At 39.0% G+C, this 13,029-nt stretch overlaps 1 protein-coding gene across 4 annotated transcripts in view; it reads right to left on the bottom strand.

The window, feature by feature from the left end:
- The window catches only part of TUT4 (terminal uridylyl transferase 4), a 54,387-nt gene that overhangs the window by 14,328 nt on the left and 27,030 nt on the right, over positions 1-13,029 (bottom strand). For all 4 annotated transcript variants that reach the window (XM_084852520.1, XM_084852523.1, XM_084852521.1 and 1 more), the window contains exons 14-25: positions 11,857-12,007; positions 10,864-10,950; positions 9,486-9,589; positions 9,309-9,366; positions 9,109-9,212; positions 7,198-7,287; positions 5,844-5,957; positions 4,686-4,763; positions 2,168-2,345; positions 1,994-2,041; positions 1,830-1,912; positions 1,009-1,124 (exon numbers count right to left, since the gene is read on the bottom strand). In XM_084852520.1, the coding sequence (XP_084708646.1) occupies positions 1,009-1,124; positions 1,830-1,912; positions 1,994-2,041; positions 2,168-2,345; positions 4,686-4,763; positions 5,844-5,957; positions 7,198-7,287; positions 9,109-9,212; positions 9,309-9,366; positions 9,486-9,589; positions 10,864-10,950; positions 11,857-12,007 (1,211 nt within the window). The remainder of the gene's footprint in view (positions 1-1,008; positions 1,125-1,829; positions 1,913-1,993; positions 2,042-2,167; positions 2,346-4,685; positions 4,764-5,843; positions 5,958-7,197; positions 7,288-9,108; positions 9,213-9,308; positions 9,367-9,485; positions 9,590-10,863; positions 10,951-11,856; positions 12,008-13,029) is intronic.

Genomic DNA, 13,029 nt, shown 5'->3' with positions numbered 1-13,029 from the left:
GGCTATGTTACTGCAGACACTCGATGGTGCTCTGAGCCCTGCTGAGGAAAACTCCCAAAGGTGGAGAAAAGGGAGCTCCGAATGTGATGGAAAGGCCTGCTTTTTCATAAGTTGTAGATGGACAAGCTGCTTCAGTGCAAATAGGAGGAGAGTCAGTAATGGCTGTCATTATTGCCTTTCCGTTGCTCACAGAGGCCATGCGGAGGTGGCTTGTGAAGAGCCCAAGGAGACTGCTGGGTGAGGTTTATGAGGTGATTTGAGGGCAGAAACAGACTTTCCTTTTGCTTCCCCCATAGCAAGCGGCAGAGTTGAAGACACAAGGGGGAAAAGGGTGGCCAAATTGGGCAGGGGTGTGTGTTGAAGATGATGATGAAGGTAGCTGACAAGAATGGAGAAGCTGCAGTCGTTTTGTGGGTGTTTTTTTTTTTACTGTTTTCCCTGAAAGGAAAAATGATTGGGAAGGGAGGAAAAGAGAACAGAAAATAATACAGAGACATGCCAAAGTTAGGAATAAAATGGAAAAAACAAGCTTGAGTCAGAAGAACGCAGAGGTGAATCCATGACCGCTTCAGTGAGGCAAAATAGCAAAACTTGAGCTTAGACCCACCTGATGTACTGTTTACATGCACAAGAGAAAGACCTTGCTAATATTCTCTGAATCTCAGCCCAACATTTCCCCTTAAAAGCAGAAGGCAACTGTTCCTGTTCCAGTACTGCTCCTGAAAACCTAAAAAGATTACACAACAAGTGGATAGGTAATCTCCTACAATATTTAGCACTCTTTTATACCAACTCTTGGGCTGAGGAGAGTTCCTTTTGGGAAAAGATTGAATATGTGACTTTCTTAAAACAATTTTCAAAAGCACAATTAAGAGAGTGGGATGCATTCCCTGAGGAAAACAAGGACATGAAAACAAGAAGTGCAGACATTTTAATTTTCTCTACAAAATATTTTCCTCATTTTCATTCAGTGTAAATGCAAATGAGTGGCGTGTGTATTTTCCCAACCTCCTCCTTTTGGGACAGTCCTTCATGTAGTGACCAATTTTGCCACAGACACGGCAGCATCTGTCATTGGGTGCCAGTTCTCCATCAGTCAATACTTTAGAGTTGAAAAAGTATTCCTGAAGAGGGAAAACCAAACCATTATAAGTTCCTTGAATTCACTTTCTACAAAGAGGAATATACAAACAGGAAAAAGGAATGAGTAACAACAGTTGCATATCTCCATAAACAAGGCATTCATTAAGGGAAAAAGTCCAATCTCACTGGCCCCCAGTACCTGAAGCATCAAAAAAACAAGGTTGGTGTTTTCATATATACATTATTTCAAAACTCATTAGCAATAAAGTTATGTTGATACTAGATTAGGGTTTTTATAGCTTTCTTTTTCTAAGACAAGATAGGTGAAACAAACAAGCAGCGCATGTCTACTCAGAAGTACGCCCCATTCAGTCCTATAGGGTTTACTCCCAGATAAGTGGGTATTAGGTTCCAGCCAGTATTTTTTTTACAGGGCAACAAGCGATCTAAGACAATGTAAGTTTTCAAGTTTTTCATAAATAATCATTCTTGGGACTGCATGCATGAGGGGAGCAACAGTCATGGGGAAGGAAGATCACATGCTTTGAGTAAGACGGAATACTGAGAAGTGTTTGATTCTGTTTTATCAACTTGATTATGTTCAACTACTCAATGCAAGCCTGGAACTGCATGCACGAGTGATAGCTATTTGTCTAAGGCACTAGGCACACAGAATTTGAAACTGCAGTAAAGATACTTGCTCATTTATGACTACAACAGAAATGTGACAAAATGAGAGAACTTACAGCTTCTCTTCCCAAGACTGGATAGAAAGGGGTACCAAATAGTTTTCTCCCATTGATTAATGCCTTCATTATAAAATTGGTCACTGTGAAAGAAAAAACAAAAAGGTTAAAGAACTCATGTTTTAGAAATTCATTAGTGCTAAATAGCTTTTTCTAAAACTTACTTTTTCTGGAAACTCCTGCACCCAGATTATGATTCAAGTCAAAAGGATCTGTGCAAAAACAATATTAAAAGATCAGGTAAAAACATTCAGTAGCACATAAGTCTCCTATTGGTGCCAATGGAAATTCCTCCAGAAAAAAGTATTTTTATTTGATAACAAATATTCCATAAGTACCTTCAATAGCAATGCATTTGGATGTCCACTGTTTCTCAAAGGTGGTTAACAGCTTCTTCTGCCGAATGCTGATGACATACTCCTTGAAGTCAAACTCTTCAGTGTAAAATCGCAGTAACCCTAACCAGAGTTCTCCAAGTGATTCTGTGTTTTTCCCAAGAGAAGGTAAACGTTTTTTCTGTATAAAGGTTATAGCAGATAAAGTTAACACAGTACAATTTCTTCTGAACATAATACTTAACTTTGGGATGGTTCTGGAGTAATATATTGTGAATATATCTATGGCGAAGCTGTATTATCCTTAATGTATGCTACCACATGGTAGACAAGGAATAGAAGTATTTTTATGTTCATGAGACATGAACATGTGCAAACTCAAGGTAAGGGTACATCCCCTCCTAACATCCTCAATGCAGAGACAAATAATTCTTTGGTTGTAAGAAGCATTAGTGTTGAAAGGGAACCATCTCAACTGTAGTCCAGACTACCCCACTGTCTTTTTGCGCTGAATAATCATCAGGAGTAAGCAAGCAAGTAAGTTTCATTTAACTTGTAGAGCAGTCTAGCAAATAGTTTTTCAGGCTATGAATGCTAGGACTGGGATAGTCCTGTGCTGCTCCTGCTCCCAAACACAGAGTGGAGTACTATGACAATTGTGCTTCTACACTCTAACTCTTGCCCCACCCCCAACCTCTGACCATTGGCCCTTTGAGCCTAGAAAATGGAAAATGAGGGAGCATGTAGGCATAGTCACCATAACACTGTGCCATATTTTTCAATCTAAAAATAGCAGTGTGGGACTACTCCAGTTGCCAGTCCTATTTACAGGGCGAGAACAGGCACCCTGAAATACTGCTCTAGCTGGGGCAGGACGGTAGGCAGGCAGTGACAGGAACAAGGAAGACAGGGCAATCTGTCAACTGGATACTCTCTGGGCATCTAGGCTACTGGCAAATTGTATGGCTCCTACATGGCATAGATCATCTGCAGTCCTTGTAGAGTTTTCACCTCTCATTCTTGCTGTCAGTAAAAAAAACCCTCATACCAATCTTACAGTTTCAGTATCAATACAGAGAAAACGACTCCTGCTCGCCTAGAAACATAAGGTGTTTTTTCCATGCCTCCCCTACCCCCAAATGTTTCACCTCCTTTCTGCTGGCATGCAATAACCTTATTTAGGGAGCAATCCTACAGCTGCTAGACAGTGGCTAGACGGACATAGGATATCTTGTTTTATGGGAACTGACCTCCCCCCAAAGGCAGCGCGGAACAGCCCCATCTTCCCCGCCTGCAAGAGGAGCATGAAGTGGCCGAAAAGGGGCATGTCTGGGAGTGTTCCAGGGCTGGGAGGGCAGAAATACCTTTACGACACATGCAATGTGTCGTACAGCAGCCTCCTCCCCGGCTCTGCCCTCCCACGGCTAGACAGCTGCAATCGGCTCTCTAGCCAAAAATGCAAGGCAGGAGAAGCGCAGAGGGAAAAATCCCCTCCGTGCTTCTCCTGCCCTGCAATGGATAGGCAGTCGCCTCTGAGTTCGGAGGCGGCCGCCTGTCTGGATAGGATTGTGCTCTTAAACAGGCATTTGGCCTATAGAGCTGATTTGGCTGTTCTGTGGTTTAGCATGTATTTTAATTTAATGATGTTTTAACCAGCTCCTATTTTATGTGTTCTTATTTGATTTTAGATGGTTTTATATTTTTTAATTGAAGATTTTATTGTTAGCCACCAAAGGCATATTTTACGAAGGTGGGGTGTAAATGTAGCTAAATAGAAAAAAATAAAAATAGAAAATCCTTCCCAAAGAAGAAAAAAAAATCCACACTCACCTGGTTTGCATGTAACAACCCATGGGTTGTTGGGGCCACACAGGGGCAAACAAGCTGCATCCCACCTGGTTGCTACTTCCGCTTTGTTTTCTGTTTACCATACAACCCAAGAACACCATGCTGTGCAAACCTGGATCTCTGGGTTGTTGAGGGAGGAACAACCCAGAGTTTTAACCCAAGAACAAATCATGGGTTAAAACTCGGAGTTATTTGTCCCTCAACAATCCAGAGTTCTGGGTTCACATGCCACCGCTATTGTTTGGTAAACACAGGAAACGAAGTGGAACCAGTGAGTGGGTGGGAGGCAGCGCGTTCACTCACTCCTGACCAATCATGGATTAAATAACCCACAACTGGTTGTTACATGCAAATCTGGTCACTGAATCATATTATTCCAAGAACAACCCTATGAAATCTACAATATGTACTAGCCATCAGGGAAAACACAGGTTTCCTATGTAACAGTTTCCAAAAGATTTGCTTTGCTAATTAGCTAATTTTCCCCTGACTTTCATCTCTTCCTTTGCACCCTCCCTCCACTTTGACCAACAGATTGTTCAGGAAGTTGCTTTTTTCATTTGTGGAATGTCGACTATATTGCTTGCACTTTTACAAATAATTATGAGTACATGTAGTATAATAAAACTAGACCCAAAAACTCATATTGGTGATTCCAGAATTAGAACATTACCAGTTCATCGGTATCATCAAAGAAGAAAGCATTCCATCCATCAACCATCCTCTGAGGGATTTGTTTTCCATCAAATATCTAGAACACCATGAAGAATAATGGCAGAAAATGGAGAGAAAATTGAACAAATTCAAGATACAAAACTACTCTCTCTTTGAAAAGAACAAGAATGTAACTGAAAATGTTACTAGGGGCCCAGGTGGATCTTTCTAGAGATAGAAATAGTTATATCATTAATAGTTATTTTAAAAACAAAAGATGCTGGGGTTCAATCATTCAAGAAAATCATACCCTTACCTAGAATGCCGGATTGGGGGCGGGGGCAAAGATAATAATGATGTTACTCAGTGGAGAGGGCAATGAAATATGTAGTCCATATATCTTCAAAAGGAGACGTATACTACAAATGTGTATGAGATACCTCAGTTCGGTTTTTAAAAATCAAGCTAAAACCAAGAGCCCACCATTTTTAGCCTTGACAGATAATGAAATTAGAGAATATTACTTTTGTTTCCTTGCTTTTAGCTCCATTGGAGAATGCTTACATTTTTCTTAAGGCAGCTTAACATGTTATGAACATTTCTAAATACAAAACACTTTTATGTTGGAATTAATATGCTATCGCATGCATACCATCAAATATGATGACTGCACAGATTTTTCATGGAGTGTATGCAAAGGAAGAAATCTGCATGTCCAATCATCATGAATGATGATTTAACACTACACTCAAGGAGCACATTAATTCCTACTCAGAAGAGCCTTTTGCGCTAGAATCTTATATGTGAAATAGCCATAAGAGAAGCTCATGGTGACAAGGTTGAGAGCCCGTGGAGTACCTAGGGAAAGACACAGTTCTGACTTCAACAGCTCTTCAGAAAGAACAATGTTCAACACTGGTCTGACACGCAAAGTGAATTGAGAAAAAACAGAATTCCCAAAACTGTCTTCCATGGCACCTTCTCCTTTGATGAGCTTCCGCTGGGCTTTAAAAACCTGGCTGTTCAGGAGGGCATTTGGGGTAGGCTAGGGTTTTTTAGAATAGTGTTGTTTTGTTCAGTTGATTATGTAAATTTATTAGTATTGTACGCTGCCTAGAGTGACTGGGCAGCCAGCCAGATGGGTGGCTAATAAATCAAATAAATAAATAAAACCTACCTCTTGAAGAACTGGAATTACTGGTGGTTCTCTCTGTTGCAGAAAGTATAACACCATAAGAATATAGGCATATGAAGACAGGCTCCCTCTGGATGCATCTCCAATATCACAGCGCTGGTCATATATAATTTGATTATAATGAACATATGACAAGAGGTTTAGCTCTAACGAATAGGATACTAGAAAAATATACTATTTGTTTCATTAGAAAAGGTATTTTGTGATGTTGCTGCCAAATCCGAGCATCATATTTTCAGCTTCCACGAAATATTAAAACATACCCAAAGTCAAATGCACACAAGGATACTATTACTGAAAGCTGTCATTTCTGGAAAGACACCCCAAAAAGGATAAAGCTCCAAAGAACTAGTTCTATATGGCACTGATTAATCTGTTTCTTAAGCAGCAATTCCCATTTTATATGGGAGTTCTTTAAACTGACAGGAGTTCAAAAGCCATTTATGATATTGCCTAGATGTCTGCTCTTCAAAGAAGAAAGAAATCCCACTGGGCACCCTACAAACCCTTGGACATGCTTAAAGCACTGCTTTTGATCCTGGCCTCTAAATATTTTATTCTGATTAATGGGCCACTGACACAGAAAAATGCTAGCTCTATAATCTAGATATAAATATACACTTTCTACCAAAATTCTTACTGATTGTTTTCATGAAGCCTATTAAAGACTGCAAGTGAAAAGGCAGCCAACAATATGGCCACCTGTCCTGTTTATAGACCCGCATATTAGTATATGCCTTAGTGTAAGGTAATGAGCTTCTGCCACACATTAAAAACGTGGTTGTTCAGGCAGGCATTTGGGGTGGGTTAGGGTAATTTTAGAAATGTGATGTTTTTAATGTTGAATTTTATTGTTTTGAACTGTTTTTAATGTTGCACATCGCCCAGAGTGGCTGGGTGAGCAGCCAGATGGGCGATTAATACATTTAATAAATAAATAAAATAAAGGTTACAATTGAAGACAAAGAGAATAATTTTAAACTGGCAAGAAAGCAATCTTGGTGTATAGTACAACTACTGTTTCAAATTCCATTATGGCAGCTAGCTTAAGTTACCTATCAAACAGATATAATCCAGCCACCAAAACTGACTATGAAAACTAAAGTTTGCATTGACTGATATGACAAAAGCACTAGTAGCTTCAACAGAAATATCAAAGACACTGCCCAAGATCAGGAATTGTGCAAGCTTCCTAGACTTGAACATAGCCACATAACACTTCTGAATATCATTTTCAAAACAACTTGCACTTGAATCAGCATCAACTGTTTGGAACATGAATTATTGAACACATACAACACCCAGGCTCAAGTTACTCCTGTCACTTATATTTTACCTTTGCAAAAACTTTCATTGTGTATCCTAAGTATTGGACTCTTGGATCAATGGCCGCATAGGTTGCAAGCATTCTCGTATTGTGCTGTGCCTGGGAAACAAGTCAAGGTTTTCGATATCAGGCTGTCATTCAGTATGCTACAATGTGCAATCCAATCATATGAAACATTATACACTATTCTATATGCACAGATGTTGTTAGAAAATTGCAGGTCACAAGAACACCAAATGCAAATCCAGGGAAAGACGCACATGATGTGAACACTGGAAAGTAGCCAGTTATGCAGCACAATCCTAAGCATGTTTACTCAGAATTAAGTCCCAGTAAGTTAAATGGAAATTACTCCTAGTTAAATGTGCATAGGATTGCAGCCCAAGTCTTAAAAACAAAGACTTTCTAAGAAAAACTGTGCTCATTACATTCCCATTTCTTACTGTAGTCTCTCGCTATAGCCAGTTCAAAACACAACACAACTATGCAAAGTAATTGTGGAGCCAGAACTGGAACACTATACATGATCCGTTTTGGAGCAAAGACGCCAGTGGCTGATAGATGACCACCTGTGTGACTATATTAGAAGAGAAACTGGGTGCATTATAATATCATGAAAAATACATAATTTTAAAAAAAAACATTCTTCATTCTAGATACTACTTGCAATTTTAGGACTTTAAATCATTAGCTACTGTTAGCATATGATTAAGCTCCTACACCACTGACAACTGCCGAGTATGAAATTAGTACAAAAGAGTTAGGGATAGCATCTATGGTAAATATTCCCTTTAAATTGAATCATATACAGCAGGGATGGGCAACTTCTGGAGGTCTGGGTGCCATTATCATTCTCTGGAGCCACAGTGGGCTGTGCATTCTGTGGGGCACCCTCCCCAAAAGGGCCAAAATTCAGCAGCAAACCATCCCACAGCACTACAGAGTGCTACAATTGTTAAATGTAGCTTGCTCTAAGAACCCTTTTGGGATTCTGTAGCAGTTACGGAGCACCCAGAGGATCAAATTTAGCTTGCAAACAAGCTAAATTTGGGTCTTTGGGTGCTCTGTAGCCGCTGCAGATGCCAAGCTTTTTGAAGAAAAAAATGGTGGGCACTGGGGGGGGGGGGCATTGCCCACCCCTGATGTACAACAAAGGTACTTTCTGGTACATGGCAGGGTGTGCAGATAAAGCAGGGGACTCAGCAGATATCCCAGATCCTCTCAATGAGTGGAACTCCTTTCCACTCACATTGTGATCCCTTTGAATCCAACCCAATGCCTTTGGCAAATATCAAAGACAGATATTTGGAGACCCAATCAATCAATGCTTATGGGCATGGAGCCAAAATACAACAGAGGACACTGTAAGTAACATTCTTTATTGCCCACTATAGGGGAACCCTGGAGTATGGGTCAGCTCAGAGTGCAACAGTTGATTAACAGTCTATCAGATGATCAAAAGAGTTGTTTTTCTGGAATCTAGATAAATATATTTCCTCTAAATTAGTTAGCAGTAGCTGCCAAGAAAATTAGGAAAGATCATGTACAATCAGTTACTGTGAAGCATATGGAGAGCATCTAATATGGATTGACAAATTGTCCTTTGTTATACTTTTGGCCTTTCTGATAATGTCCTCCTGTTTTTTGTAAGCAGTACAAAGGAATGTCCTTAGCTGGGCAATTTATAAAGATGTCCCTCTGTGCATTCATTAGCCCCCATTTTTGTTTCTTTCAATTACTTTTGTTGATATACAAAACACACCATACACACACACTCCTGGTTAGGAGAACACTCTTTACTTTTCATTTCGATCTTATCTGAAAACATTAAATGGTACCTGCATTTTTAGGTTTTAAAGAATTAGCATGTCCAGGCAAGCTTTGAACAGTGCTGTGACTTTTACTGAAACAGATACTTGCCAGTGTATTGTATAAGCTTATATCTCCTTCTAAGCCACTCCGTCTGTGCTCAAATTTTACTATAGGCACTTTGGCTGTTGTTATAGGCAGGATGTTTCTTAAACCTGGAAAAGTAAGATTTTGGCATGTAAAATATTCCCTAAAACTGAAAAGTAAACATAAATGCAAACATTATACAACACATAGTACAATGCACATACCTGGATGCTTCTTAAGAACCTTTGCCAAGCTTTCAATAATTTCCTTACAATTTAATTTCTAGGAAAAACAAATTAATAAAAAACCTTAGAGAACAGCAAGTATTTTGAATATGCATATGACATTACACTAGGTCTTCCTTCAACTATATACACTTTTATTTTTTAAAAAAGAACTACCTCTGCATTTTCATGGCCTTCTAGTGTCATGCAAATATCCAGGTCACTGTCACGGAATCCAAATCCATTCTTTGAAGAGCCAAACAGGCACAGTCTGGCCTTGTCTGATCAAAGGAACAGAGTGTAACAGATTTTTAATTTAACTTTTGACTTATTCACAATGGAATAATGATTGAGTAATCATATTTCACCAACAAAACAAACATTTTAATCCATATTATAGCAGACACAGTATAACCCCTGCTGGCTGACTTGCCACATTTATCAAGCATATGTCACTTTTCCTAGTGCCTGGAAGTATGCTTTAATGTCCATGAATATTTGATAATGAACTGGAACATCATGCTTTAAAAACGACATTTCCTTTATATAATAATATCTGTCACACAGCCACAGCTCCACCCCAGAATAAACTTTTCAACGGTTTTTATGATACATTCAAAACACATTTTGAAGGTGCAATTCCACTCATGTCCTATTGGTGGGCTTCCCAAAGGCAGCTGGTTGGCCACTGTGTAAACAGAATGCTGGACAAGATAGGCCTTTGGTCTGATTCAGTATGGCTCTTCTTATTTTCTTAAAAACACACCACACCTTTGCCTGAATAAGTCTAATTGTTTTAATCTACTTATTTTTTCAGTTTATATATTAATGCACAGATTCTAAGTCCCGTTTTAATATTGTTGACCAGAATGTCTCTCACTTCTCTGAATTTCTCATTAGTTATTGTTGCTTGATGTCAACTTCTATTTTTTTATTCCATTTTGAGAACACAGAACTTTTAGAATATCCTCCCTAAGAATGAGGGAAACTAGATGCTCCTTGGAACCTGTTGTCTGAGATATTACCATATATAGACATCCATTTTTCAGAGAAAGATCCAAGGGTGTTCCACTCATTCACTCACGCACAATTGCAAGAGAAACATACAGCTGTATTCTTTCCATTCTGTTAACTTGCTGCCAATATTGATTTTAGATGCTGCTTTTTGCTAATCTTAATGCTTTACAATATGTGATTTTAATATTACTGTTAAATGCAACATATTGTTCTATTATTAATGTAAGATATTGTTTTTAATTTTAATGAGTTAGATTCAGACTTAGTCATGCTTAGAATAGATCCACTAAAATCAATGAGACTTTACTTAGTCATGACTAACTTCAGTGGGTTTACTCTATGTATGATTAAACCTTGATCTAATCCTACATAACAGTTTGTTTTAAGCCACCTTAGGTTTCAGGAGAGGTGTAGATAGATGATAGATAGATAGATAGATAGATAGATAGATAGATAGATATAAGATCTGTAAAGAATAGCCTAGATGACTGCAAATAAAAATGTTTTTATTTATTAAAAAAGGTTTCCTGTTCCATACCATTATATTCTTTTCTAATAAATCGTTCCAAACTTGCCAGAATCTGCTCTCGATTTTGTTGCTCTGAGAAAGGAGGTGATAATTCATCTAAACAAATAAAAGTTAATTGAGGCATTTAGCAACATCTAACAGTCAAATAAAGCTCTAAAAACACAATACTCATTTAAAAGCAAAACTGAAGGACTAAAAAGCCTAAGAAAATGAAAACGTCTTCACATGGCACCGAAAAGACCACAATATAGGCGCCAGGTGAGCCTCTCTCAGGAGAGCATCCCACAACCACTGAAAGGCCCATTACTTAGTAGCCATCCACCAGACCACATTTGGTGGGAGTAACTGGAGAAGGACATCTGAAAATGATCTTAGCAAGTATATATAGGCGGAGATGATTCCTCATGTAACCTGGCCATTTAGGGCTTTAAAATTAATACCAGCACTTTGAATTGGGCCCAGAAATTTCCCAGAATTGGGCGCAGATCGTAGCGCACTAGTGTAATATATCGACCAGTCCCCATTAACAATCTTGCTGCCCTATTTTCTATTAGTTTCCAAACCATTTTCAAATAACCATTACTTTACTCATCCCTGTAATCAGGGATGAGTAATCAACATCTGATAACGGCATTTTACATTTATGATGCAACTGTGTAATCTTAAGTATCAGACAAAACCCATGAAAGGAAAAAAAATCATGTTTGTGTGCTGGGAGCTGCAGAAGCTCCCCATTATTAAAGGTGCCTTGGTCACTAAAGCTACTTCCTCTTGCCACTTCAGCCACCCGTTATTGCCAAATCCATGACAAACTCCAAAACATCCTGGTGACCTTACTGTGAACTAGAACAAAGGAGCATCTTCTTCTTCTATCAGTCACATAAAAAATAACTTGTTCCACTGACTTAAGTAGGGGAAATCCCAGTTTCATGTGTTTAGCCTGTGCTGTTAAATTTTAAAACAGAACTCACAACCTGAGCACAACAGCAAAACTGTACTTACCAAAGCACCTTTTACATACTAGATCAAGTATTTCTCTAAATCTATTTGTCATTGGTGGTAGTGGTTTTAGATCAATTTTCTTAAAATCTTCCGGGCAGTCATTTTTGGAATGGCCGTCCCTTTTGCAGATACTGCATACTATAGTTGGAGGCTATGGCAGAAACAAACAAAAAGGTTTTATATTAAAGTTGTTCAAGTAAGCTGTATTATTCTTCCCAAGGATAGCTGGTGTGTTACAGTGGAGAAAGTGATGGATTCAGGTACTAGGCTCAACTCAATGAGCAGTCTTGGGAAAGCTGCTAGTTTTTCAAGCCTGCTTCACATATTATAAATGGGAGGGAGGGATATAGGCATGTATATCGCATGTTCCCAAAATTGTTCCCATAATGCTAGACAGCTGCATACAGAAAGCTGTCATTAGTCCAGGGTCCCCTGCCTTGTCCAAGTCCAATGATAAAAAATGCCCAATACCTCACCCCCCCCTATACTCAAGTGGCCCAACTCCAAAGCATGGGAGATGGGGGGAGGGAGAAAATCCATACTGAGGTTTGATGGTGGAATGGGGGAACTTGCACAGGTTTAGCCCTAACTGCACAACAACTCTCAGAAAACCAGAAACTTTCCCTCAGTAGCATCTGAACTGTGGCCAAAACCATATATGGGGCTTAAATATTCCCTGCTAGCAACATACCCAGTATTACGTATGTACACAACACAGAGAGAGAGAGAGAGATTGCAGGGGGCTCAGGAAGAGTTCAAGGTATTTCTGTGTACAACTAAATAAAGATAAGGAAAAGCCTGAAGTGGTAGCTGTGACTGGTATAACAAAAATCAAAAAAAGCAACATAAGAAATTTGGTGCTGAGAAAATAAGCGCAGGTCTTGGCAAGTTTGGGGCTTGGCATACAGCTGGAATAGGTTTGTTGACAACAGAGAAAAGAAAGCTTCAGAGAACTAGTTAGAAGTTCCAAAACAAACTTCCGTTTGTTTGCTTCTGGAATGTGCTTATGCAGACATGATTGTTTTCCTGGTGTTATGTGCCACTCAAAGATCCCTCTCTCTGTGAGAACTCTAAACTCTATTGTATACTTTAAAAATTAGCTAAAATTATTGTATGTTTTTTTATTCTTCAGCTGTTACTTACAAAAAAAAAGTCTGTTGATGAATTATAGAT

This window comes from Heloderma suspectum, chromosome 4 (genome assembly GCF_057233095.1).
Source record: "Heloderma suspectum isolate Gila_16-S chromosome 4, 16-S_ref, whole genome shotgun sequence".
Lineage (NCBI taxonomy): Eukaryota > Metazoa > Chordata > Lepidosauria > Squamata > Helodermatidae > Heloderma > Heloderma suspectum.
This window is presented reverse-complemented; position numbering and strand designations above follow the sequence as displayed.